Source organism: Dermacentor andersoni, chromosome 10, assembly GCF_023375885.2.
Source record: "Dermacentor andersoni chromosome 10, qqDerAnde1_hic_scaffold, whole genome shotgun sequence".
Classification (NCBI taxonomy): domain Eukaryota; kingdom Metazoa; phylum Arthropoda; class Arachnida; order Ixodida; family Ixodidae; genus Dermacentor; species Dermacentor andersoni.
Window position 1 is genome coordinate 87,900,393 of NC_092823.1, and position 26,389 is coordinate 87,926,781.

A 26,389-nucleotide genomic window follows, 5' to 3' on the forward strand; every position below is an offset into this window, starting at 1 on the left:
CCATGTAATCGCAAAAAAAAAAGAAAACCCTCCTTCAATAATACGCTACCTTACAATATCTGATTTGCCAGGTACGGCATACTGCTCACAAAAATACGTACTGGATGTTCATGTCTAGTCTACTGTCAGCAAACTTACCGCCGTTTTATGTCGCTAACATTTCCGCCAGTAAAAACAGGAAGGTACTCAGTCATGCGAAAAAGGTAATTTTATGGTTTCAAGCCACAAGGTATTTATGGCTCTTTTTATTGTTTCCGAGTTGGGAGGGCTTAATTCGTAAATGCAGTTTCGAGCAATAGCAAATATATCACGCACGGCCTAGGTTATTGTCGCAGAGTCCTCTTCGCTTCATGATTTCGGCATTGCTGTGTCATTGCATCCTCGCCAGTAATGCACTTTGTGCCTCCACGTGGATCAATAAAATGTTTCTTGTTTCTCTTCTTGCCGGTTCCACTTCCCTTTCCGCTTGACTAATACAGTATATACGTCGTTTTTACCGACCATAGTTCTCTCGCTACCGGGATCGTGGGATCTGTAGGAATGGCCACATCAAATATCTTGTTGGGTTTACTAAACGTTGTTACAGTTGTTGTTTTCTTCGAGCTGCCGACATTGAGCGTCTACAACACATTAATAATAGGAAGCGAATACGACTACATAATTGGTAAGTTCACTAGCTACTGCCTGCTGAATGAATGGTGCGAAGTGGGGCCTAATGAAGAAGCATTATGACTTGCCAATCATAGCAACGTAGCAAATAGTCTCTATTGATTAATTCCTTCATGGCTTCTTTTACAGAAGGACTTGGTGAAGACAGAAATATTCTTTGGTTTATATTCATAGAACTGTTTTCTTATATTGTTAATACCCGCGTATACTGTGATGTCTCGCCACGATACACCTACACACCTAAAGCCCATTAAAGTCACCCCCCGAGAAAGTCGAAATGACATGATTGGAAATTGTTATACTCGTAACACAAGCACAGTGCAAAAAACCGGGCAAGATAAATAAACACATAGAGTGCTGCGTCGGTTTTCCTTTCTTGTATCCGTCTTTAATCGCCGTGATTGTGCAACGACGAATTACAAACAGGCTCAAGCAACCACGCTTGTTATTCTCAATGCGCTCTCATTAGTCGTTCTTTTTGGCTACTGCAGCATGTCATTTGTACTTTTCGCCATGTAGTTTTTTTTTGGCCCTTAGTTATTTTAGCGTGTAGGCTGTTATGGGATCATTCTAAGAGTCCTTTTAGGTGACGATGGTGTTTACCGCTGCAGAAGCCGCTGATGTTCGTAGCAACTAACACCGGGAATGAGAAGAAAAAAAAAAACAGTTCCCGTCAGGATCGAATCCGGGCCCGCTGGGTAGGAAGGAGCTGCTCTACCACTGAGCCACGCCAGAGCTTTTCTATTCTGTATTGCTTCGAATTCTGAGAGTTCGAGTGCTTGCTATATTGTAGCGGAAAAATACCCTATAAAGGCGTCCTAGCACGCGAGGGGACACACAATGTGACGTGCGCGTCACATAGCGCCGGTCCGTGCACATTTTGCATTGCAGTTGCACAACCTTACACCAGGTAGAACGTCACGTAGCAGAGGCACAGGTACCCGCATAAGGCAGTGAAAGAAAGTTTGACGAAGAAAAAGGAATACAAGAATGTTGGAAAAAATGTACAATGTGTATGTATATAAATCAAGCTAGCTATCGGGTTATGTCACTGCCGTATTTCAAAGGAGATGACAACAAATCATCATTATTATCATCGTATCATGCCACTTGCGATGTGAGATGCCCGCTGAGTAGTGTCTACACGTGCGCCTTGCACCACGCATTGCAGTTGCGTATTCTTACACCAGGTGGCACGCCATGAAACTTCTGCAAGGGTAGCTATTCAAGTGAGATAGAGAAGTCACGAGGAAGAAAAATAAAGTTGTGGAGTTGTATAAACGATAAATGAAAACATGTATGGCATACCCGCTTATTTCAAGCAGACTAGGTTGCTGCTTTTTATCATCCCGTTTTCCGAGAAGACGCCGTTAAATCATCTTCATCATAATTACCATCGTATTGTGTCATTTGAGATGCACGCCGCGAAGCGTCGATACTTACAAACTTCGCATTGCAGTTCCGTTATACTCCAGCAGTTGTCCCGACATGTAGCAGTTGCATATAGCAGTTGAGGGCTGCATGTAGTTGGACCTGGTTAGCGCAAGCAGACTAGGTTACTATTTGTCACCACCACGTTCCGAAGGGGACACAATTAAATCATCATCACCACCATCATTAGCACCTATGGAGCCGCTTCTCCAGCTTACGCTCTGACTGTGCTGCATGTGTCACACAGGCCTGTCAGTTCTTTTTTTGTAATAGACTAATACATAATGCTGTATTTCCCAGTTGTTGTAGGCATGAGAGATGGGCAAACTTGTCAGAACTAATGTTTTAACCCCAAAAAAGTCCTATGGGGGCTGTGCGGTATACTGTTTTACTGGTTTGCTGATAGTATTGTGCGAGAATTCTATGGATGCGTGTCTAGCGCTATGAAAGCTAAAAAAACATGGAGTTCTGAGTGGGCAGTTGTTAATCGCCTTTACGCAGCAAAATCGCAGAACGACGACAAGACAGAAAAGTTATTACCTTTAATATTCGCTACAAAGTAACCAGGGCCGATATACCGTAACGCTATTCCATTCAGACTTTATTCTCATGTCTTCGCATTAAACTTACGCAACCATCGATGTAAACATTGGTACCCACCCCCTGACCCGTAAGCAGCCCACTCAAGCTCTCTCCTTGCTTGATTGTTATTTGGTGTGAAAGCGAATAGCATTGTCTGCCACGACGCGTATTCCGTATCGGACTGACTCAGTAGAGGCTAAGAGAGCGCAGAAAAGGACAGCAATTTGGTTGTGCCGAGCTACCGCAGCAACGTAGATTACAGGGTAAGGAGATGGATGTCGGTGAGTACGATTGGTCTGCTTCGCTTTGCTCGGATTACGGTGGCTAGTCTACAATTGCAACTAAGGAAGCTTTGATAGCGGTGGCGTGCAACAAAGCGTTAAAGATATAGGCCATACAGATGCTCCGTAAAGAAGCTTTGGTAAAGCGATGTCGCGTATGTGCCAGAAGGGCTCTGCAGCGTTATGCGGCTATACAAGATGTTTACTTAATGCAAACAAATCAATTCCCTTTCGAACAGGGTGGTCTTCGACTATCCTGAAAACAAGATTATTTTGTTTGGCATATAAGATCGTCTTTAGAGGGGTACACGTACTTTTGACGAGGTGAGTTTAGTGATTTTGTGGCTTTACGCGACAAACAGGCTATTTGGGGCCTAAACACATCTTCAACATCCGCGGAAGGCTAGTGGTGACATAGGCATATATAATCGTAAAGAAATGTGGCAGGCTGATCATGTAAATGTTGTGTGTACACGTAATCTTGAGACGGGCAGTTTTCGAGGTTTACGTGACACCTCGGCACGCACTGATGAAGTGGGCGTGGCCCTAAAAGTGTTTCATCCATCTTGGAGCGATAACAAAAGAAATATTACAGAAACAGTTTGGAATAGGGTTACGGTATTAGATTAGATTAGGGGGTTTTACCTGCCAAAACCACTTTCTGGTTATGAGGCACGCCGTCGTGGGGGACTCCGGAAATTTCGACCACCTGGGGTTCTTCAACGTGCACCTGTATCTAAGTACGCGGGTGTTTTCGCATTTCGCCCCCACAGAAATGCGGCCGCCGTGGCCGGGATTCAATCCCGCGACCTCGTGCTTAGCAGCCCAACACCATACCCACTAAGCAGCCACGGCGGGTAGGATTACGGTATAGAAACCAATATCAGTAAAATAGATACATGACAACTTTTAAGTGGTATCATTGCTATTTGCAGGATTGCAGTGTTTCACTAGGAGTCGTCTACCCCAGTAGTGTACGTTTGAGTTCGCAGTTATTTGTTTTCGGTAAAGTGTAAAGCTGAAAAGAAACATTTGCCTAAACTTGTACACGACTACTGGTGCAGTGGGTGCAGGATCAGCCGGCTGCGCTTTGGCCAATAGACTCTCAGCGGATGGTAGCAAGACGGTCCTCCTCCTGGAAGCCGGTGGCCTGGAAGATGAAGCTGTCCAGGTACCCTTCTTCGCGCCATTGCTTCAGCGGACATCGCTCGACTGGAGTTACATGAGTGTGCCACAGCAGAACGCCAGCTATCTTTACGATGGCAACGTAAGTTCGCTATAAATACTACATTGATTTGCAATGCAGGCATGGTATCAGCACAGGGCTTAATAGAGATCACAACAAAGACCAATAAGGCCAGACGCTTGTGATATTTATACACAACACTTATGATGCAGTATGTTTGACCAAAAGTGTTCGGTCATATAGGATCACGTGAGAAACAAGTGCGAGATATTATAATTGGTTATTGTTATTAACTAAAACCTCACTCGAGCATTATCCGTTTTGCAATTGCGAACAAGTTCTCTACGCAGTGCAGTCATGCTACATATATTATGTATGGAAATATGTTCATATGAAAGGACAACACTGAATGATATTGCCTGTACTAAAAAGAACTGACATAATGTTGCTGTTATGAGGCAGTCGAATATATTGTGCAGGGACAGGAGGCATGCTCTGGGTGGGTATTTAATTTAAGAATGAATTTTTTTATTGCAATAGCAATTATATGGACGCTTCAGGCACATTTCTGCCGTCACCGTCGCCGTCGCCACAATGCTCCGTATAAATTCAGGGGTGATAAAATCGTCGCCGCGCGTCGTATGCTGTATGCGCTAGTGAAAGCGTGAGGAGGTGAGCCCGAGTGCGCGGCTGAATCTTCCATGTGCGGGCGAGGAAGGCGGGCCGAAAGAGCACTCTCTCCTGCCGCGCGCGAGGAACGGGGGTGATGCGATTGAGGGGGGAGGGCCGCCTTCTCCGGCGGCTGCTTCTGACGGCGCAGCCAAGCGGACGTCGTTTCTTTAAAACAATCGGCGGCGTGCTCAAAGTGCGCGCCCGCGTGGGCCTCATCTTCAAAGCGATGTGCGATGGCGATACGTAATAAAGGATGGTAATCATGGCAGTAAATACACAAAACAGCAAAGACAGAATCAACGCAACCTGCACTTCTAGCCTTAAGCATACCTAGATATGTACTGTCAGCTCAAGCACAGGGACGTAGAGAGGACCATTTAGTGCCCCCCAGAAAAAAAAAGTTTTCACCGGCTCTCTTGGTTCCTTTCCTGCCGTGCTCAAATGGGATCCCTCTCACTTATGTTTTTGTTATTGTCTCTCGGTAAGTAAATCTTTTTCGTTAGGCACATATTCCCGACATGCTTTTTCTTTCGGGTTGTTCATTGATGATACTTGCGGTGTTGTATATATGTATAGTTGGAGTTCATCAAACATTCATTGAGGGTGTCTGATTTCAACTGTCATCTTTTGAAATATCCAGGTCAACCGGTTTCCCCGAGGAAAAGTCTTGGGAGGCTCAAGTTCCATCAACTACATTATTTACTCCCGAGGCGACAAACGAGACTATGACACCTGGAATTCCACATACGGCGCTACGGGATGGTCCTACGATGACGTGCTTCCATACTTTGTGAACCTTGAGCGGTCGTACCTAGGATACAATACCGGTATGTTGCTTTTAAGCTTGTTATAACTAATTGTGTGAACACTTTCGGTTTTTGAGTGTTATAGTAGCCCAGACTCGTTGGAAACGTCCAAGAAATGATATATCAGCAGTTACATAAACCACTCACACGAGTTCCGTTAGGAAAACTCGTAATAAAATGAAGGAAACAGCCCAGGTTCAACTCGAAATTTCGAGCCCAGCATGCCACGCGTCACACGCTCGCAATCCAGCCAGCCAGGTGGCTGCCTCCCACTTCCTTGGCTATCCGTTATCTGTATTGGTTTAAGTCTGTCTTTCAGCTTTTCTCTTAGCACTGATAACCTTTGTGTGCATTACATTATCTATACATATTGTAAGTGCAAGACCTCTTTTGTAGTGTTCACGCTAACCGTGAAACACAGAATTTCGGCATATTAAAAAATATGCTATCGAGCTGAGTTGTCTAGCATTTATTGTTGCCTTTTAAATTATGTTAATTAACTATCCAATCGTTTAAATTTCCATTTCGGTGTGTTCTTCACAAGAGTCTTTATTTTTCACATGTACGGGAAAATTCGCTTTTATTGAAGCCTTTATTAGACCGTTTTCACTGAATACAGGACAATAGCAACACGACATATATGAATTAAAGTATAGAGAAGCGTGCTTTTTAGGGAGGAAGATTCTAAGAACACATGTCAGGGGGTATAAAACGTTATAATTTGTTATATAGAAGCATCACTTGAATATACTGGAAATGCTTACAATGTTGTGGTGATAAATAAAGTATAATAAATAAAAAAATAAATATGAAAACATGTTCTCTTATATATTGCTCTGTAGACAGCGCAGAAAGTCCCAGAGGGTGTTGGGAGAGTTAACGTTTACTCGGAACTTAAGGGTTACCTGTGACTTATGCTCAAAGTAATATTAAGGGAAGAGTTGAAGCAAGAGATTTAAAAAATAGGACTAGCTGCTACGCTGTTCAGCACCATTTATCATTACAAGGCACCTGATATGTCAATTGCGTGCCTTACTTATTTGATAATATTTTATGAAAACAACGCACTTACTGTGCAGTCCGAGTGAGCTCCCGTTGTCCCGTTGTGCTACATTCAAGATGAAGTCGTACTTGAGGGCGATTTTGTGATCTCTTAAAGACAGCTCTCTCACTTTTTTTTATGCCCTGTTTTTTTATGCACTGCTCAAATACAGGTGTGCGCACCTAATTCAATATTATTTACACTTTCCGCCTGCTGGAAAAAGAAAAGTAAAATGGCACATAGCTCATTTATTTCGCAGTGGGAAGAACTGTCTCCTCCCCCCCCCCCAAAAAAAAAATATAGCCAGATTTAAAGCGGCCAGATTTCATTCGCGTGGTATTACGATATTATGTCATGATATCAAAACGATTTATGAGAAAAAACGACAAGCGATACAAAGCGCTGCGTATCTAAAATGGCGTACATAACCGAATATTACAAAAACACGCCTATGAACCCACTTCTCCAATAAGAAAAGTTTTATTGGGCACACAATCATTCCTTGATGCCTTAATCTTACTTACTCATTACTTGATGCCTACTGATTTCGCAGCATACCGCGGATCCAGTGGAGAAGTTCCCGTCACCTTTCCCACGTCGCGTACAGTGGCCAGTGATGCATTTCTAGAAGCTGGAGAAGAACTTGGGTACGATCAAGGCGACTACAACAGTGGGAACCAGCACTGTGAGTTACATTTTGTTCGATTGTGTGCCATTCACTTTGCGCGCGGTAAATACGTCGCCTTGCAGGTGCCCTCCAAGAGAAAGACAGAATACCTGTTACCATTGTACGCGCAAGAATGCTATATGCTTCATTTGATTCGGGAGCTAGATCCAGTGAATACGCTACTACAATTATCGATTAATTATCAACGCTAAACCCTAACCTTATTTCAACTTTATTTCAAACCTTATTTGTGCATCTTAATATCGAACATCATGCGATATTGAGCGACGTCTCCTTGCGTCATTGTTGAGCTGTTGCAATTTTCTCAAAGTGTGATAAATAGGCATGTTAGCAGACCTGATTTTATGCTTTTATCACCTGCACAGTCTTATACGCGCGTGTTTATGCCGCTGGTGCCACCGTCCCCGCGTTGTAATGGTAATAGTGGCGCACACTCCCAGAACATTACGAGGTCTCTGGACTCAAAAGATTCACAGTATGCTTGGTTCAAGTACTGTAATTGAAAAGCTTGTGGCCCTTCATACGCAATGGCTCACGAGTTCAAGTGTGCTACAAGTCTGACAGAATGCTGATAACAACTACACGAAGGGAGACAGTAAAGAATGGAAGAGTCGTAGGTCCGTTACCTTGCTTTCAGCATCGTACAGCATAGACGTTTCAGCAGGTACTGATAAAATGGTTCCTTCATTTAACTTTAGCCCTTCTTTTTACTGCTCTTCTCCTCCTCCGGTATCCGAGCCACTTCTCTCTGGTCTTCTTCCTCGGCACTCTGAATAAACAGTCATGGTTGGAACATGCAACATGTAACAGAAAGAACTGCGCGTCAAATGCTTTCTCTGTAACGCCTGTGCAATTTTTGGACGCCCTGCCAGAACATTCAAAAGCTTGATTACCGCTTTTTCACAGACTTTTCCCGCGTGCAAAACAACATCAAGAATGGCGAGCGGTGGAGTTCAAGCAAGTCTTTCATCACTCCTAATATACGCGCCCGGTCAAACCTCGACGTGGGATTGTTCTCGCGTGTAACAAAAGTATGTGTTCTTGACAATATTGCTCACATGGCAGTAGAGAACGTTCAGCATGATTGAGAGCTGCGGTCCTGTAAATTCAACTAAATACACGAAAAGGGTTCACCGCCACCGTTTCAAGGAGAAGAAACCACATTTCCTTTAGTCATTTGAAAGAAGAAAACACATTATTTTCGAAGGCATTGCCGTATGAAAGTATATGGACTCAATTTTTTTAAACCATAAAAATTATTGTTCACGTTTCGGTGGCACCTTTCTGAGACATGAGATGGCAAGTGACTTTTCATAAGAAACATGTGACCTTTCATTGCGGAAATCTTATAAAATATGTCACTCGGCCTTGCTGGGCGCGTGACGCTACTGTACACTAGTTTAGAATGAATGGCAGGAAATTAACCACGTAATTAGGGCATAAAATAAACAACCTTAACTCTAATTGACTGTTAGTGTCTGCCTTCTACTCGCTCAGCGTTGTAACAAACATTTGCTATAGTATGTGTTTTGCACCCCATGTATTGGGTTTTAATATATAGTGCATGTGCTCACATCAGTAAGTGAGGCGTAGCTGTACACTTCGAAAGACAATGAAGGCAGAGCACAATTCTGATGATAACGTATTGGCTGCCTAATGAGCGATACGCTTTGTTAGGTGGTCTTTCAGGGAACCACGGCTGTTGGAGTGCGATACACTCGGTACTTGTGGACACACACGGTGAGAGCGAGGCGCGAAGTCATCCTGTCAGCCGGCGCAATTGGCTCGGCGCACATCCTGTTGCTTTCCGGCATAGGACCGAAGGCTGATCTCCAATCACTAGGGGTGAGCAGACAAATTCACTTGGTGACATATCTTTTGATGAACTTGCTACGAGCTAGAACCCATATGGGAAAAATGACTGCTCCAAATGAGTCAAGGAGATAAAGCCGGTGAGGTTCAAAGCAAATCAATGATTTTTTTCTGTTGAGCAGTTGTAATGCGCAAACTACTGTTGTTTTTTCTCTTTTCCTCCCTATATCCCCATCTCGCAGTGCAGGCTAGCAAACGGAACGAGTGTTTTGCTAACCTAAGCAAAGCTTGTATTTTGGTGGCGGTCTAGTCAAACAAAAACCCAATTGCTCCTAGAGCAGAGCAGCTGCGGTAGAGGGCGGTTTGAGGAGCTGACAGCGGCGCCGGTGTCGCAGCGTCGGTCATTAGTAAGGATTCCAGCTGCACAGACACGCGCTCACGTCATGCACGCAACCAATCAGAGCTATTTCGCTTCCACCGGGGACGGAAATGGCAGCAAGTGGTTTCGCGCGCTATGCCGGCTTCGCTTCCATTCAGTTCATTCTCGGAAAACGGATGGGACGGCCATGCGTTGTGGGTTCCCCCGAAGAACAGGCAGACTTCGACGAGCGGCGGCGAAAAACTCACTCGTGGAAGGGCTCGCCTCGGCTCTCCGATGCAGTCGTTAGAGCCTCCCGATCCCTGACAATCCGACAGCAACGAAAACATCCCTAGCTGAGAAGGAGGGAGGCCGAAGCAATCCGGCACTCTTATTGTGGGTTACTTAACCGTGACGAAGGACGGGTGCACGTAGGACAAGCTTCACTTTCCCCCATTTCCCGGTAGGGGAAGGGCTGGCAATTTCTTGTTCTGTTCTCTCTCTAAATATATACTATGTGTACAGTTGCATAGTATGAAGATGTAATTGAATTGTTTATAGTATATTAGCAAACTGAGCATTTATGGGCAAGTCAAGGCGCTTCAGCCTTTGGCTTCTATTCTCGGGGAATTTTCTGCCAGATATCACGCAATAGTATACCGTTTGTCGTTCAGGAAGGACATTCGTCTTAACACCGAAAAAAAGTGGAAATTTATGAAAGCCCATGCTTCCTTTATTGTTTGGACAAGGTCGGCATTCATGCCTACCATGATGCTATAAAAGTCATGAAAAGACGAATGCTATATTATCCAACGGCGATGCCCTCCTTCGAATGTCTCTGCTATTGCTCTTGAACTAATTATAACAGCGTACTAAGGTAATTTCACACATGGGAACTTGATGATCGTAACAGCGTCCGCAACAAGAATAGAGTATCTGCTTTTTGAGCGAACGCTGCCACTGTAGAGTTTCTAACTTTTCGAACCTGGTTTTCTAATGTACTTTACTGTGAGTCTACGTTAGCGGCATTGTTCAGTGCATGTCCGTACTTTTAAACAATATGCTACAATGGAGTTTGGCTGTATTTTATTGTATGTCTATAATGAAAACGACATACACGTTTACTATTACATAAAACTAAGCAGAGCTGGGGAACACACCTTAACCAAACGCCGGACGGGCTTCTTCAGATGATCACGGGACTTGATACTCCGTCAAATCCCGTGTCACAAAATATTAGTGTGACAGGTATTTGTGCAATATAAAATGGGTGTTAATGATATTGCCTTAAAACCAGCGTCGCGCAATGCCTCCCTGGCACAGAATACTTCCGGTTCTCTTATGTTGGTACGGATACATTTTGTCTAAAAATCTACGCTGTCACTTGATAGGCCAACCATGATAAATGCGAAACCATCAGGTAGAATATAATATATTGATGAATTCTTCATCTGAAATGTTAATTACCTCCTCACCAGCAGGTACAGGGGGTACAAGATATGCAATTGGTCAATAATAATTTAGTCATACTGCGCAAGAGGAGGAATAAACTTTATTAGTTGAAATGAGCCGACGGTAAAATCGTCCGAGGTGGGCGGCGTCCCTAGTCCAGGATGCCGTGGGCCTGAGCTGATAGCTTGGCCCTGCTCACCAGGCGATGCTGGTTTTCAGGGGTCGAGCTTGTCAGCTGTGCCTCCCACTGCTCGACGGTTGGTCCGGTGATGGGCGGTGTCGATGGGTTTTTTTGACATTCCCATACCATGTGGTAGAGGGTATTGGGCGTGGAGCAGAAGGCGCATTTGTGAGTATAGCTCGTAGGATACATGGCGTGTAGCAGGGTGCCGTGCGGGAATGTGCCGGTCTGTAGTCTTCGGAAGATGACCGCCTCTTCTCTTGTCAGCTGGGGATGCGGGGGTGGATAGATCCTTCTACCCAGTCTGTAGTGGCTCAGGATATCGGCGTATCCTTTCAGGACGCTATCTTGTTGGTCTACCGGTGCTCGTGAACCTGGTGGGATAGCCCGGAGAATGTGATCTCGGGCAGCGGCATTAGCCGCTACATTACCCGCTAGGGACTCGTGTCCCGGGTCCCAGACAATGTACACTTCCGGAAAATTGTCTCTTTTTTTGAGGATGCTGAGGGCTTGTTTGGAAATGCGGCCGTTTTGATAATTTCTACATGCTGTTTGTGAGTCGGTGATAATTGTGATTAGATCTTCCTCTCGTTGTCCCGTAGTGGCCGCCAGGGCTATCGCCGTTTCTTTCGCGCAGTCGATGTCTGGAGTGCTTACCGAGGCTGCTGCTACCTCTTGTCCTTGGCCGTTGATCACGCTGATAGCGTGGACCGCTCTGTTCTTGTACTTTGCCGCGTCGGTGTATCGGACTTCTTCTTGTTTTGGTCCTTCGTAGGCCTTACGTAGAGCTTTCACTCTCGCTCGCCTCCTTTCTCTGTGGTATTCAGGGTGCATGTTTCTCGGGATGTTGGCCACCGTGATCTTCTCCCTCAGGGGTAGAGGAACCCGCTGTTTTGTGGACTCATATTCGACTGGGTAGCCCAGTCTTATTAACGTGTCCCTACCCGTGCTGGTGAGCTTGAGTCGCTCTAGCTGGCTCGTCTTATGGGCCTCTACTAGTTCCTCCCAAGTATTGTGGATGCCCAGGCTGAGTAGCTTCTCCGCCGACGTCGTCGGTGGAAGCCCCAGCGCCAGCTTGTAGGTCTTTCGTATTAGGGTGTTCAATTTGTCTCTCTCGCTGTTCTTGAGACCCAGGTACGGGGTGCCGTAAGTGACTCTGCTGATTATCAGGGCTTGTATTAATCTGATTGTGTCCTGCTCTTTCAGGCCGTGCTTTTTGTTTGTCACTGTTCGCACCAAGTGCGCGACTTGGGTAACTGTCGCTTGCAGTTTTTTAATGGCGGCGAAACCGGCACCGTCCTTCTGGAGAGTGAGGCCCAGAATACGGAGTGTGTCCACCTTGGGTATGTTGACTCCATTTAGCGTCATCGTTGGGTCAGGTGTCTCCTGCGGAGGCCGCCCTCTTGTCCTCCTTTTGAGGATCAGGAGCTCCGACTTTTACGGCGCGCATGAAAGACCGCAGCGGTGTAGATACTGCTCAGTCCTGTCGATAGCTTCCTGCAGGGCGTCTTGTTCGCCCGCCGATCCCGTGCACGTCCACATGGTCAGGTCGTCTGCATACATTGCGTGACGGATACCCCTGATGTTCTCCAAGAGGTTCGGCGATCCCGTCATCGCTATATATTGAACAGCAACGGGGAGATCACCGACCCCTGGGGGGTTCCTTTCGGCGGTATTTGGAACTTCTCAGAGAAGAATTCTTGACGTGCTTTTTATCATTTACGTGACCAGCTTAAAAAAATAAGCCTGACAAGAATTTAAGGAAGATTGTAAATATAAGGAGTTAATTTGCAACAGAATGGGTGATTCTATATACCAGGCATCGAGAAAAGCAGGAGGATCACAAGGTGCTTGACTCACATGCTGAGCTGGCTATAGCGTGAGACGTTGCTTTTTCGGCAACTATTGATTTTTTAATTCGCAAGTTTTTGGGCAAACTTTATGAAGTTCCAGGACGGATGTTATATAAAGTGCTAAAACGTTAAGCGCTATCCATACAATGCCTGAATGTAGCAGGACTTACCAGTGAGGAGAACGTTAACGGTTGGAATGAAACACGTTGAATTGCATGTGTAAACATGTTAATGCCAATTTTCTTTCAGATACCTGTGATTGCAGATCTGCCCGTGGGTCAATACTTACAAGATCATTTAACAGTAAACGGCGTAGCAGCCACCGCCAAAGAAGATATTATCACAAATTACTATGACCCATCCATCATACCTCAGTACACCTTTACAAGAACAGGTAAGCGGAATTTCCATAAATAAACAGTTTCCTTTACACTTCTACGTTGTGCCTCATCCGTGTGAGTGCTAGTGTGCGGTGTTTGTGGGTTTGCGAAAACAACATTTCTTTAGCGGTTGCTTCTGAGGTATGGCTTACTAGTCACCATTACGCACTAATGCACCATTTTCTTGTGCTTGTATTGCTTAATATTTTAATGCATAAGTATTTAACGGCGAGGACAAATGGGCTGTTGATAGGTACGCAATGTAATACTACTTAGGCATGAGTTTGCTTAAATTACCTAACTTCTGTTCATTCGCATGGTGGTATTCTTACATTTTTTTGTTTTTAACGTAACATCGACAAAAAACTTCAGGAACTGTACAAAACAATATTTATTTTTGCTACACTCCTCTGTCTCGCAATAAAGGTGTGCTCAGCCGGCCGTTTGGGGTCGAGTGCGTGGCGTTTGTCAGCACACCGCAAGCGGATCCCGAATACCCGGATATTCAGTTTCTGCTTTCAACGCTGAATCCGACAACACCGGAAGCTGAGTATATCGCCCGGGAAATCGGCATATCACAAGTGGTAAGTAAAAAAAAAATGTCACCTAGAATCATCTCACGATCAGTGTAGACGTTAATGGAAATAGCACGGAAGCAATTCAGTGACACACTGTGCTAACGCGTCATTGCTAACGCGTGGCTGAGACGCATAATTTACGAGGCGTGTTTTCTGCCAGGCTCATCTCTTGCGCTTTCCTCTCATTAAGCGCCGCTGCAACGAAGCCCACACGTGGCATCTATGTGAATAGCCAATCAGAGCATTGCGTCGTCTCATATATGTCGCATTCCAACCAGAACCGGATATATAATAATCTGTTTTGCCATTGTAGAGCGACACATACTAAGTGGCACATTGCCGCCCAAGTCAGCGCCAAAGAGTTTCACTGAAGAGGGGTACATACATGTGGCACATGCACAATGACCCAAATGGGCGTCAAAGAGGTTTATTGAAGAATTGCGTATACCCGCTGTAAAATAGGCAGTGAGCTAAGCTAGTGTCAAGGTCCATTGAAGAGCGCCACATACATTGTTGCGCCTATCTAGCACCGTAAGCTATCTTGAAATTCAAATTTTACCCATAACTACTCACACATGTTTGCCACTTACAAAGTTGTCGTCAAAGAGGTTCACTGAACAGTTCCCAGTGCACCAAGGTTGTCAGAAGGGTGGCTTCAAATCCTGTTCCATCAGCACATTAGCGTGATGCGCTACCCGTGGGAGCAGTGCTATACACTCGCAGTGACCTAAATGGACGGCTAAATTGTTACAGACCTAGATAGGCAGGTAGATAGACAGCTCCCAGAAATTTGAGGGAGTACCCCAATAATTCTAATCGTACAAATACGAAAATTCTGTAGTATTAGGGTGACAGATGGCCAAATAACATTGGCAAAAGTGTCGGCACCATGTTCAGCCGTGTTTGCATTGCAGCCATCACGAATTTGTTATCATGAAATGCGAAAGTGCATTTGTAACTTACAGTGAACAATGCCACCATTTTAAACAGTGCACCTACAAGCCTCCTTAATTTACTTGCTCTATCGCGAAAATTGAAATAGTAGCTGTAACGTGAAATTTGTTTTCGTTGAGACATGCTTCACTTCCACATTTCCCTTCCCCACGTTCAAGACAGCCAAAGGGCATGTTCTGAGTAACCTCAGTCCCTTTATGTCCTCGTATATCTTCCTCAACACCGTAAAACAAATTAAATTGTTCGAAATTTTTTATGTTGGTGTATAAAATTTTTTATCCTTGGGTACTCTTCATGCATGCAACTGATTATTCCAAAGTAAATGTCCTGTGAAGCGGAACCACGCCGGATTTTTTCCTTCGAAAAATACGGTGCAAGCGTAAAGATGGGTTTTGGTGAGGAGCTCGAAAATCTGTACATTAAAGATGTAGTTTTGAAGTGAAGTTTATTATTTCTAAAGGACATCTGTGACAAGCACGTATTACTATTGCAACTGTCAGCAAGTTTTTTAGAGGATGAGTGTCGCCTAGCTTTTGGTACTTAGACAATATCGTCATTTTGTCTTTTTAATGAAAATTATAAAGTATCGTGTATAAAATTTACATCAGCACTTGCCTTTTCCATGCCACGACGAGCCTTGCAGAAACATAGCTTTTTTATGTAAGCAGTTGAGGCACCCGCAGACTCGCAATACGTTCCTTTATGCTGCTGAACCTTTTACGTCTGAATATACATAATTTTGTTCCCGTGTTTGTACTTTACTAGACTGTTTATGCCCTATTAAGCTTCTTTCCAACATTGAAGCTTTTATTTGTCGTTTTTTTTTTGTTCTGTGTACCATTACTAATAATGACTGTGGGCACTTGCAGGGCGTTTAGATAATAATGATTGCATTAATTATTTATTTATTAATGAATGATTTGCAGCCCTATAGCAGGTTTTGAGGCAAGATTAGTGTCATGAGGCTCTCGTAACCTAAAGCGCGAGCAATGTAGCACGCACAGGAATCGTCACTTAGCTGGTAATTCTAATTATAAATCTAGACATGTATAAAGGTCATTATAAATAGTGCCATGGGGAGAATCAGTCAAGCGTAAGTGTTTTTACAAGTTATATAGAAGTTGCAGCAACAATGCGTGCATAAGATGGCTGTCCGAACCGGCCGCACGCTCTTCTCGCGAAAACGCCGTCTTATTCACAGTCACACTATGCCCCACTGCTCCGTAACCTCACCCCAAGGTCGCTAATGCTTATGGGAGCGAAGTCACGCTGAAGTTAGGTTTCAGCCTAAAGACGCGGACAACATCACTGCGCTCAAAGGAAAATGATGAAGGACAGTCCAGCGGGGTACTTCGTATCTGACACCGCCGAGCGGGCGCATAATTGTGTAAGGCGCTGCATACCACGGGAGTTTCTCTGTGGATTCGATGCGCCGTTATGGTGTCCAAAGAAGAACTAGACACCCAGAGTGGTCGCCTCGGTCGTGGCTGTCGTGCGTCGTCTTCTGTGCAACCTGTGAGTCGGTCAGTCGTTAGCAGGCAATCTCGCGAGGTATGTAAGCCCGGGCAAAGATGTCGCGGCATACTCAGTTGGAATTTTGGTCCCGGGTGGAAGGAGTCTGTCGAATGCCAAAGTAGGGGAAAAGGCAGCGGTCCCGTGGCGGGACGAATCATATGCAAAATTGATGTACGGTAACGTGTCGTCCCAGTCACTATGGTCCGGACAAACGTACATGGATATTATCTTCATCAACGTGCGGTTGAGCCGCTCAATTTAGTCCGACGCTCGGTGGATGATATGCGGTGGATAATCTGCGCACAGCAGAAAAGCAACGAAGAAAAAAAAAGGCGCCAAAGGTGACACCAGGATTTAGGCTAAAAAAGTATGCGTCGGAAAATATCAAGAATGTCCGACAGGCGCCTAAGGGGACTCGAAAATGTGGGTCTCATCGTCTAAGTACCATAAACAAGTGGACCGTTTATAAACGTCAAGTATGGAGCCTATCATTCGCTCTAAAATTGGCGGGGCGTTACGATGGCCAAACGACATAACTTCGAATTGATGAAGCCCGTCCGGTGTTACTAAAGCGGTCTTTTCACGCTCGATGTCATCTACAGACATCTGCGAATGCCCATAGCGAAGGTCTATAGACGAGAAGTACTTGGTTCTATGCAGGCAGACCAAGGCACCATCAGTACGTGGCAGCAGGTAGACGACCTTGCGCGCGATCTCATTCAGTGGTCGGTAACCAACACTAAAGCATCAGCTGCCATTAGGATGGTATCTCGCTATCGTCAAAAGGCAAAAACTGAGCCAGCGACATGCGTCTCTGAATATCCTGCGTGAAGTAGATAAAGTTAAGTAGCAGTGTGGTTCGGTTGTCTGCAATTGTGAATAGGGTGTACGGAAGGGCGACGTTCCTTTCAAGCCTTAGATCAACATTGGGACACACCACATAGACGCCGTCAGGAACAGGAGAAAATGTATTCGCAGCAACGCACTTCGTGGCTTGCGGTGGCAGGCGGATGTCATCGAGCGAACATATGTGCTGTAGTGTCTGGGGTGGAATATCGCAGACCTGGGGCAGTCACCAGTGGACGCACAGTCAAAAAGTGCGGAATGTGATGATAAGAAGACTAAGTCTAGAATTTTACCGTGAGGGAACGGTTCCAAAACTGCAAACAATACAGTGGTATGGTGCCCTGTGATGCTGACGCGAGCTGCGCAGATCCCGAGCAGTGTGGGCATTCTTCCACCGGTGGCGCGGACTGTTCGTGATGCGGCAGGTTTTAAGACATTATTCAGGCGCCGGCGCAAGTGGGCACTAATCCCAGATAATTACGCACTAGATCCAACCAACGCCGCAATGTCTATGCCGTCGACTGTAACGTCAACCAGGCAATGTCTGGTCGGTACAGTGAGCAGATGATTTTTAGGCCGAGTCTTCAGTGCAGCATCACGTCCTGGAACTGTAGCAGTTAGATTTTCGGATAAAAGCATTGGAGGTTCAGTTTCAACTGTGGGCGACGAGATTGAGGTGATAGGGACGATGGCCGTCAGCTGGTGGCGTGGGGGACGGTTGACGGCGCAACAATGGTGAGGTAATGTTCCATGTATCAGTAGGTTCAGCGTTCAGATGTTGCTGGTCAAATGGAGGCTGGTACGGCGTGGGCTGTGTACGGAATGGTAATATCCACAGGTTGGTTGTGGAATTGAAGAAACGCTTTGGTTCCACAGCCTCTTGGCGATACCTTGCACATCCACTGAAATTTCGCGGGGCAGATTTAGTGAAGCGTAAGTGTATTTACAAGGTAAATGAAAGTTGCAGCAACATAGCGTACGCAAGATGGCTGCCGGAACTGGCTGCTAGGCTTGGGTTGATGCCTGCGGATATGGCTGAACCAGCCGCTTGCTCTCCTCGCCAAAACGTCGTCATTGTTCATATTCACACTATGTCTCAATGCTCCGCAACAACCTAAATATTTATGCCACATTTCAAATTGAACACAATGTACTTACACTATGTGTATACCAGCTACAATGCGAAGAAAATTTAGCAGAACTGTTAATCCCGAATGCAAAATCAGTTTCGACGAATGGCTCGAAATGTTGGCTGCGAGCTTCTTTCTGTATAAATATAAACAGTCTCAGCCGGTATTTAGGTTGCTTCATTTTTAGAACAGCCTTTACAGATACGAGTGTCCTCACATATTTTAATTTCTATGGACATTCTTTCTGTGAGCGAAGTGGTAGTAAATTTTCTATTACCTATGCTTAATTTAGGAAGAGCGGGTCCCTGATTCTCTGAATCTTTCGCTGTTTTTATTGTTGAGATATTCTTAGACTATTACGCTATTGAACAACTCTCAGCAAGAGAATGGGAATGTTATAAGTGACAGTTTCATGAAAATATACCCATGGTAGAGTAGTATGCTAAGTATGATGCAGGGAGACGTAATGGCAGAGCAATAACTTGAACGTCACGAAACACCGCGAGTGATGTTGGAGTTGGTCAAAGTTCTGGAGATGAATATGACGTGTGCCTCCAGGTTCTTCTTGAATAAAACTTCGAATGGGGCCAGTTGGTGCATGGTATATTGAAGTTGAAAAATTCAATGCAATACCAAGAACCACTAACAAAATAGAGATGACACGACTACCAGCTCTGACTAACTGATTCTTATTAGCTGATTGATAGTCCAATCAGTTGTTACACAGCGCCGATGTTTGTCTCGTCTTTTTTTAAGGGGTTGTCTTTCGACTTCAATAATTTTTCGACTTCAATAAGTGCCTCCAGGTAGGCGTGCAGTCAACTAGGGAATGGTAATCCGACTCAACTATATCAAAGATGCATACAGAGACGGTCAATTTATGTACTAAGAGGTCACAATCTTGAGCGAGAGATGTAAGGTGACACGTTATCCGAAGCTTATATAATGCAAGCACACTCAATGTTAATTTCCGTGATTTATGAGCTGCCACTTTTGCGTGAACATTGCCTGCTGGAAATATGGATACGATGGCTTTATTTCAGTAAATGCGGTTACACAGAAGTACGAGTGGACTATCAAACTTTCTGCGCACGGAGTTTAGACGAATGATCTCGGAACATCTCGAGATTCTGGTGGCTGCGATCCTAATTAAGCATCATCTAAAAAGGGCCGCTGGCCATGAATCACGAAAGTGCTTCGCTAACATTAACACAATCAACAGTTTTTAATTTCCTGTATCGAATTATTTCCGAGTTGCATATTCATAACACAATTTTCAGATGTTGGATGGCTACTACAAGCAGAAACGTGGCCAGTACGTCTTCCAGATTATCCCAATTCTCCTCCGACCAAAATCAACCGGCTACATCAAACTTAACAGTACCGATCCCACAGTATATCCCATCATCGATCCGAAGTTTCTCTCGAACGAGGCCGATTGGGATGTTGCCATTGCTGGTAAGCCTACTAGGTATATGAAATGTGCTGTGCATCTGTGTTTCTGTGCTATTCTGGCTGTGTGGTTCTAGGTCGTCTGAGGGGTGAGAAGTCACAGAAAATCAGATATGCATGATTCTGGATAAAAGGAGACTAACTAATTAAATTTTCGTATTGTTGAAGAAGGCGACGTTTTCATAGTCCACGTGTAAGCCGGAGCTGTGTTTCAGCCAGAGCTGTAGAATAGTTCGTCGTGCTTCAGTTACCAATTATAATAAGGTTAAATGAGTTGGTGGCAAAAACATTTCATTTGCGCCTGACAGTGTGGCGTTCTTGTATACTGTGATTTTTTGTGTGGTAAAAGCAAAATTTGAATAGGTGCCAAAAAACCTCTTCCATTCAAAAGAGCACGGTGACACCTTACGAACAGCTTGGCTGGAATGCCCAGTTTCTACATTGTTATTACAAAAAGTTATCGGGGGAACCTGTTCTTGTTAAACTTGTAGCAAAGTAATTCACAAAAGAAACACTCTGACACGGATGTCACGATAATGTCCTGCGGCAACCTGTCTGGTAAATATTAGTTATATAAATTCTATTCCAACTAGCGGGAGTACACATGCGTATAGATTTGGTTTTGTAGGCTGGCTGAAAACGATGTTTAATATCTAGAGGCGTAATTCTTCCTGGCAATGAAAGGAAGTGGGTACAATTACAAAGAAAGCGGTGGATTTCGATAATCCTTGGTTTCTATATTCAACGCACTCACTGTTGCATTTAATCTAGTGACATTGAGCAGCCACTCTAGTATCTTCAAAGTATAGCAAGGGCGCAGCGGAAGCGCTTCTGATAGCCTGCGAAGTTTACTCGTGGAATCATAGTGGCTGTAACTGCAACATTTTTTCAAAATAAATAGATCGAAGTAAGTCAAAGCTGATGCAGGGTCAACCTGAACCTGGGCCCGCTTCCACAAAGCGTTGTTACGCTAAAGATATCCGCATGAGCAAATTCAAGCCAGTCCTGATGCCGGGCATAATATTGGCAAAGACAGCTGGTAAATGGTAAAGATGACTTGCGATAGAACAGTTTCATGAATTCGGCCCATGGTTCATGTCTTTCCCAATCAGTTCACTTGTTTCTGCGCTGTTCTTTTACAAACTTCTGAAAGTACACTGTCCAGATACAGCACATTCTCGAAGTAGACATTCAATTCTCTCATCTGGAAACATTGCCGCTTATATTGGGCAGTCTGAGCGTCCGCGCAATACGTTTTCAGGAAACCGCTACGCTACTGAAACAAATATCCTTGTAGTTCTGTTTATTAAAAGTACATTGCAATAGAAAGTTTAGAACAACTAAGCTGATATTTACTTCGCTCAAATTACCTGTTAATATTCACGGATTTATTGCTTCATCCTGTTTCTTTATTGACTGCTAAAAACGTCTTCAATCACCACGAGGATATGGTGCATGATAAATGTTCAGATTACCAAAGTTCCAGTTCTCATGTATATATCACTTATTTCAGCACTATTAACGGGAACTCGTATTACAAGATGAATTTTTACTTACACATACAGCGTTTTTGTGCACTGTGTTTTGGTAAATTACTATGCGTCGTTCATAGAAAATCAAATTCGTGCGCTCTACGCGCCAAGTCTACGATCTCAGTATTAGGCGCGTTGTGGTGGGATCTGGCATACTAAGGGCTACGTTTTCTTATATTACACGACTTCAATATAATACGCAAGCGATATTGACTATCATTGTATAAGAACGCCGCAACACAGACCGGGATCGAACCCACTGTCTCAAGCTCACCAGGCCAGCGCCATAGCCACGAAGCTAAACCGGTGGCTTTGTGATCCTTTTAAACGAATAGAAATCAGTCAAAGCTGATACAGGATCTAACTTAACATGGTGCATACCCCATTTCCCACGCACTTCACATCTTTCTGCGCTGGTTTTTTGTAAACTGCTCACAGTACTATCTCGAGATGCAGCACAATCTCGAAGTAGACATTTAATTTCTCACATTGCAAAATGACGCGTACATTTGCTACTCTAACAGTGTGAGACATACCTACTCAGGAATTATTTACGCTACTGGGACAAATCTTTTAAGAAGCACTTGCGCTTATCAAAAGCAATTTACACCTGAATGTTTACAACAAACTAGTTAATGGTTTCTTCAGTCAAATTAGCCGCTAATATTAGTTGATATAATGATTGAGCCTCTTAATTGCCATCTAATAAAGTGTTCAGTCACCGCGATGTTATCACGCGTGAGGCATGTTCACATTACCAGATTTCATGTTTTACTATGACTATCACTTTTGTCTCAGCACTATGAACTAGAACTGAATATTACGAGCTGAATTTTTACTTGCATCAATAGCGTTTGGGTCAACAGTTGTGCTTGGTCATGTTAGCATGTTTCCTTTTTGAAAAATACGGTTACTGTGCTTTAAGTTCTAAATCAAGAATCTCTTCATGAATCACACTGCAAATAGGGGCTTCGATATATTATAGACCATCTTGGGCTCATTAACGTGAACTAGATATAAATACACAAGTGAGTTTTCATTTATCTTCAACCCACTGCCTCATTCTGAGCAGCCCAACGCCATCGCCAATAAGCTACCGCGGTGGGCGTGTGATCCTATTAGCTTTTGGCAGCGTTTGTTTTCAACAAATTATCATTGTTATCAAGATATTGCTAAGCACAGTATACAGCTGCGAAATCTATGGGAAATTTCTCGAACGTGTCACCACCTCTGTAGCGAAGAAAGCACGTCTGATCACATCGTGTGCCAGTGCGAACGATGTTTAACACTAATAATGTACGTGATCACTAAATATGTGTCTTGAGTGTGCAATATTGCATGTGTAAGGAGAGCCTCAATCGGCCCGTGATATTCAATTCGACTACCGACGACTGCCCGAGCCGTTATTGCAATATGAGCATCGCATGATTTTCACGGCGCAATTTAGCAAAATGAAGATTTACATGCTTAACTTACACTTTGGGCATACTGTTTGCCCTTCACCGTAACTGAAACGTAACTATGTGCAAAATTCAGTATGACACGAGATGCTGCGCTACACGTGCTTCCAACACGGCAATATACAAGCACACATCGTGTTCTTTGCAGGTGCTCGCCTGGCCGTGCAGACTTTTCAAACGGAAGCAATGAAGAGAGCCAATGTGACGTTGTTCGACATCCCCGTTCCTGGCTGCGAGACGGCGGGTGCGTTGTGGAGCGACTCCTACCTACGTTGCCTCGTGCGGCAGACGGCGCACAGCGGATGGCATCCGTGTTGCACAGCGCCGATGGGCACCCACCCCGCAGCGGTGCTGGATGCAAGGCTCAGGTGAATGGCGGGACATGCTAGCCCGCTAAAGTATATTTCTAACAAAAGAGCAGCACGGCTTATGTGCATCTTACCTACATTCACGGACAACTTCTCGTGTCTGATGAGCGAAGGCAACAGGGGTGCAGCTTCTGCACGAACGGAACAATGATACTCTTTATATTCCACGCAAGAAAATGGTAACTAAACTGCGGGACCAGTCCTAGTAGCGATGCCACAGTGGCGCTTTCTTTCCGTAGCTTTCGCTTCACATACAACAAAAGATGTTCCGCGAGTATGGTACATCGCAGCTTAACGTTGAGCGCCGTGATATCGTCGTCGGGGACAATAATGCTGGCACTCATTTGGAAATCGCGTTGTCTTTCCCGATGTAATTATTATGTAATGAATTAGAATGTGATCTTGTCTGCTTCTGCACCTTGTAAGAGAATGGCTGTTTCAGCAGTAAATGCGCTGAATAAACTACGCTAAAAGCTTTTTCACTAGCATTATCCAAAACGGCAGTCTACACCGACAGCGCCATCCGATGCCGCTTTTTCTCCTAATTAAGCGACACGCAAGCCACAGATTCACCTACTATTGCATTCATAATCCAGCTTTGGCTAGGACGTCGGTATTTTACAAAGCGCGGGCTTGCACATTCTGTAGCATTGGTTGGGTCTACGTGAATACGACAAGTGGCGAATCGCATCGCTCTTCTAATCCTTTGCATTCATGTAAGCGGCGGTTATTTGGTCCTTTACTTCGAACGTGAATCGCATTAGTGCAACAGGACGTGGTAACTCGAGAGAGAGACGGGCAGTGAATGTAAGCGTTGGCATGTTGCTATGAGGGACATAGCTGCTGACATGTGATCACCTTGATAACCCGGCGAAATGCAAATTACCTGAAGCAAACATACCGGCGTGCTCTGGATCAAGCCGGAAGCGTTAAATGTGAACGCAGTCTTATAGTCACTATAGTGATGCGCATGAACACCAAAGGCGTTAGTAGAATTAATTAAACGCGTCCATAGATCGTTGTTTTCATTGCAGCAGCTGCGGGTGGTGGCTTTCCCTCCTTCAACTCAGAGGGCGGGCAGCAGCTTTCTGCACCCTGTTCTGCATTTAAAAAATGCTGAGGCAGCGAAAGAGGCAGAAAAAAACAATATTAGAGCGGTGGTTGTTGGGCTCGCTCACTTGTTTCTTCATCACACAAAGTCAATTGTTTTCTTCCCATGAAGGTGAATGCATGGTGTTGTAATGATTACCGTTGTTACACGCTTCCACAGCGCCATATTACAGGGTGTTTCAGCTAAGTTGCGCAACACTTTAAAAAGTCCACTCGCCTTTTACTAGAATGCAACCAACTTCACATTCTTATGATAGAAAACTGAGCGAGTTGGTAAGAACTGTAAGGCGATAATAGAAGCATTTCACATTAGAAGGAAAGGGGATAAATATGTCAGTCAACCGCCAATTGGGCACTTTATGCGCCCTATGAAAGTACGAACGTGGCTTTCTGTTATTTGGTTATTTTTACCATTGCTTTCAATGCACCGCCTTTCGGGTGAAACGTCACACTTTTGGACAATATTCTAACTTGCCTTCAGTCACACGCAAGAACGTACATTTCTGACTCCAGTTATGGCCGCCAAAACTCCTACTTGCCCCAGACCATAGTTTTGAAAAATGGTAACTAGGGAAAATATGGATGCTTGAAATCGTTCACAATCTGCACATTAGAGAACACATAAGAGACATTTACTTTGTATGTTATAGTTTGGCGCCAGCTAGTTGATGAATCTCCTCGTGCGAAATCTTAAATATGTAAATTCACCCAAGATTTCCAAGTCCCCCCCCCCCCCCCCCCCCCAACTTTCCTTTCTTTAGTAATCTGATGCCTTTCGTGAGTTCGTAGTTAAGCAGGGGATGTAATTCGTTTCAGTTGTTGGCAAGTATATTTCTTGCCGGTGTTTTTTGCCTTCAGATGCTGATAACTGCTGATGGGTGAAATTCAAGGCTCCAGTATTTGCCATCTTTGTTCTGAGGTTATCATCCAACCATAAATATATAGCGGCCGCTTCTAGTTCAACTAGCGCTGACTTTATTATAAAGCTTTGCCTAAATACTTTACCTACGTTTACGACTGATTTCTTGCCTTTCCAACTGACATCATGTTTATGGAAATGCCTTGACGCTGAAGTGACAATCACTCACTTCAATGTGACCAGCCTGGTTGTGTTAGCAGTCTCGACAGAGGTTAGACGGTGGACGATTATCACTTACGAATGATGATGTTCACAAAGGAAGTACACTTAGCGCGATTGGAAGGAATAATCAGGATATTTATTCCCGAGTGCATTCGAGTTACCTATGATGTGCCGCGCGTAATGACTCTTTACCTTATGGTGCTTTCGTGCGATGTCAATTTAGTAACTGGCGACTCGTTCGTAACTCTCTGTTCCAGGGTCCGCAGTGTCAGCAGACTTCGTGTCGCCGACGCGTCGTCGATGCCCATGGAATTATCTGGCAACCTTAATATACCCATGATGATGCTCGGAACGAAGGCCGCCGCAATGATAAAGGAAGATAACGCTTGAGCAGGAAGAACACCTGAAGGCCAGCACACGGAAGCAGGACGCGCGTCCTAAAATCTCCGCAAGAATAGGCTTGCTTTTAAGACAGCAAAGGGCCCAAAAGTAGAGTGCAAACCTACTTCCAAGTTCGTGTCGCTCGATTGGTTGGCCCCTCCTTACCTTTGTTCCTGTAGCAGTTGTACGTGGCCTCAAGGCTAACTTGCTTCTTCAGGATGAAAGTGGCATACATGCGAACAGGATGTCTATACATTCAGATTGCAACAGCGTCAGGAAGAGGGCGAGGCGGCGCGTTGATTTTTATTCAATTTCCCCCGGTCAAACAGCGCAATAAAGTATATTGTCGTGTAGACGTACTTGGTGTCTGGATATTTGTGCACTCTTTAACGCGCTAACATCTACTGGCGCCGTGCTAGCATCAACAGTCGCCCTTATGGACAAGTAGTCCTGATGACTTCTTGCAAAGAGACCTTTCTTTGGCTCATCGGCTTATTGTTGTAGCTTAGAAATTTGAAGCCTAAGTGCAGTGGGCCCATTGTGTTACACTAATGCGAGAGAGTTAACGGGTCGGCCGGTGATCGCCTTG

The 26,389-nt window shown here is 44.6% G+C and overlaps 1 protein-coding gene across 1 annotated transcript; it reads left to right on the forward strand.

Annotated features, from left to right (window-relative positions):
* The first annotated feature begins 531 nt into the window (after positions 1-531).
* On the forward strand, positions 532-26,159 carry LOC126543518 (4-pyridoxate dehydrogenase-like). Its single transcript, XM_055062509.1, has 11 exons — positions 532-664; positions 4,028-4,230; positions 5,462-5,648; positions 7,223-7,354; positions 8,264-8,388; positions 9,035-9,202; positions 13,263-13,407; positions 13,820-13,977; positions 19,697-19,874; positions 23,009-23,228; positions 25,677-26,159. Exons 1-11 carry the CDS (start codon positions 541-543, stop codon positions 25,807-25,809), a joined length of 1,773 nt encoding a protein of 590 aa, XP_054918484.1. The 5' UTR covers positions 532-540; the 3' UTR covers positions 25,810-26,159.
* Positions 26,160-26,389: the final 230 nt, after the last annotated feature.